Source organism: Corticium candelabrum, chromosome 2 (genome assembly GCF_963422355.1).
Source record: "Corticium candelabrum chromosome 2, ooCorCand1.1, whole genome shotgun sequence".
In the NCBI taxonomy this organism is placed as follows: domain Eukaryota; kingdom Metazoa; phylum Porifera; class Homoscleromorpha; order Homosclerophorida; family Plakinidae; genus Corticium; species Corticium candelabrum.
Genome location: NC_085086.1, coordinates 10614417 through 10616916, shown reverse-complemented (window position 1 = coordinate 10616916; position 2500 = coordinate 10614417). Strand labels below are relative to the sequence as shown.

Here is a 2500-nt window from a genome sequence, read left to right as displayed (position 1 = left end):
GCAACCAATATACATTCATGATGTACGTGTATGTGTCCACGCACGCACACACACACACACACACACACACACACACACACACACACACACAAACACACACACACACACACACACAAACACACACACACACACACACACAGACACACACACACACACATAAACACACACAGACACACAGACACACACACACACAGACACACACACACACACACACACACACACACACACACACACACACACACACACATAAACACACACACACACACACACACACACACACACACTACAAGCACCATGCAAAATGTTTCCAATTCAATAACCAAACACACACAAACCGCATACTTTGACACGCACAGATTGTCACATTACCTGCTCTCCACCTCCCTCTTGCTCTTTATCATCGTCGTACAATTCCTCCAGCTGCTTCGCTCGTTTCTGCACTGCACTTTGGTATGCAATTGGATTCAACAATGCAGCCAAAAAGTCTAACAAACAGAGACAATAGAAAGAGACAAATAGAAGAGGATGGGATGCACACAAACCGGCCATTCCGTCTGGAATGTAGTCGGACACCTCGAAGAGAACGAATAGTGTGGCATAGTCAATTGGCTGATTGAGTTCGTTTCTCAAGGGAATGTGTCGATATTCTGGTGGTAAACGTGGTGATTGGTAACATAGTGTGATATGTGGACAAACAAATAGACAGACAGATAGACTGATAAATAGAGAAAGAGACAGACCAAAAGACAAAGCAAAAGACGGACAAAGAAACGAACGGTCGGAAAAACAGACAGACTCACACAAAGCTGGACAGACAGCTGGACAGACAGCTAAACAGACAAATGGACAGACAGATGGACAGACAGATGGACAGACAAAAAGACAAACAAGTGAACAAACAAGTGGACATACAAATGGAAAACAAATAGACAAACAAATGGACAAACAAATGAACAAACAGATAGACAGACAGATGAACAAACAAATGAACAAACAAATGAACAACAGATAGACAGACAATGAACAAACAAATAAACAGACAAATGAACAGACAAATAGACAGACAAATAGACAAACAAATGAACACACAAATATACAGACAAATGGACAAACAAATAGACAAACCAATTGGACAGATTAACAGAAAAACAAACAGATACAAAACAAACATGCAAACAAGACAACAAACACTCTAACCAGCTTGTATGGCTGTCAATGGTATGACCCTCTGGCTTAGAAAGTGATTACTGTCATCGTATACTGCAAATCTGAGCATCGCCAATTCAAGTACAACAACCTGCAACATAGAAAAAGTTTGACTCGTGTGTGTGTGTGTGTGTGTGTGTGTGTGTGTGTGTGTGTGTGTGTGTGTGTGTGTGTGTGTGTGTGTATGCATTGCTGAAATTGATGCTCGTATAAGCAAAGCAAGTAAAGTTTTCGGTTCCTGAAAGAAAGGGGTATTTACCAACAGACAGTTTTCAATCTCCACAAAGTTGAAAGTTTTTGTGCTTTGGTGAGACCTGTTTTGCTATATGGATGTGAGACTTGGTCCGTTACACAACCAAACTTGCAACGTTTAAATACATTCCACATGCGGTGCAGTCGATCGATTCTTGGTGTCTCAAGATGGAATAAAATCAAGAATTCAGACAATTTAAAACAAGTGTGTTAAGACCCTATTGCTATGACAATACAGAGACAAAGATTGCAATGGCTGGGCCATCTGCTGCGCATAAGTGACAATCGTCCCCAAAAACAACTACTTCGCAGCAAACTTAAGATGCAACAAGACCAACACATGGGACTAAACAGAGATGGATAGATGTTGTCACAAGAGACCTCAGGTCATTACATATCAGTCTTCGTGATGCTGATGATCGTGCTGCTTGGAGAAGCGCTATAACGCTGCGTTGCCAAAACCCATAGTGGGTATGGTGGAATCAAGGTCAAGGTGTGTGTATGTGTTTGATGATTAATACTCCGTAATCCATCCATACCTTCTTAAACACCCATTGTTCTTCATTCCACACTGTGTTCATTTGAGTACTCTGAACAGTCTTTGTCTTATAGCGTCGACGAACTGTGTCAGTCGGCAGCCCATACATTTCCAGTTCAACGTATATGCCACACCGATGACCACACAGCATCTGACCTGAGATAATCTAAACACAAAACTCACTTTACATAAATAAGATTCATCCCTGCAATACAATAGTCTAGTGTATTGTGAGATGCAGCCCTCCAATACAATAGTCTAATGTATTGTGAGATGCATCCCTCCAATACAATAGTCTAATGTATTGTGAGATGCATCCCTCTAATACAATAGTCTAGTGTATTGTGAGATGCATCCCTCCAATACAATAGTCTAATGTAATGTGAGACGCATCATTCCAATACAATAAACTAATGTAGTGTGAGATCCTTCCAATACCAAATGCTGTGCACACTTGACATAATCATACTTGTGGCATATAGTTGCTTGAGTCATATCGACTTC

The 2500-nt window shown here is 41.0% G+C and overlaps 1 protein-coding gene across 7 annotated transcripts in view; it reads right to left on the bottom strand.

Annotated features, from left to right (window-relative positions):
• LOC134198213 (1-phosphatidylinositol 4,5-bisphosphate phosphodiesterase beta-1-like) overlaps positions 1-2500 on the bottom strand; it is an 8533-nt gene that overhangs the window by 3420 nt on the left and 2613 nt on the right. For all 7 annotated transcript variants that reach the window (XM_062667568.1, XM_062667563.1, XM_062667562.1 and 4 more), the window contains 5 exons: positions 2466-2500; positions 1998-2162; positions 1198-1297; positions 543-647; positions 370-485 (listed from right to left, as the gene is read on the bottom strand). The exon at positions 2466-2500 is cut by the window's right edge and continues 38 nt beyond it. In XM_062667568.1, coding sequence (XP_062523552.1) covers positions 370-485; positions 543-647; positions 1198-1297; positions 1998-2162; positions 2466-2500 — 521 coding nt within the window. The remainder of the gene's footprint in view (positions 1-369; positions 486-542; positions 648-1197; positions 1298-1997; positions 2163-2465) is intronic.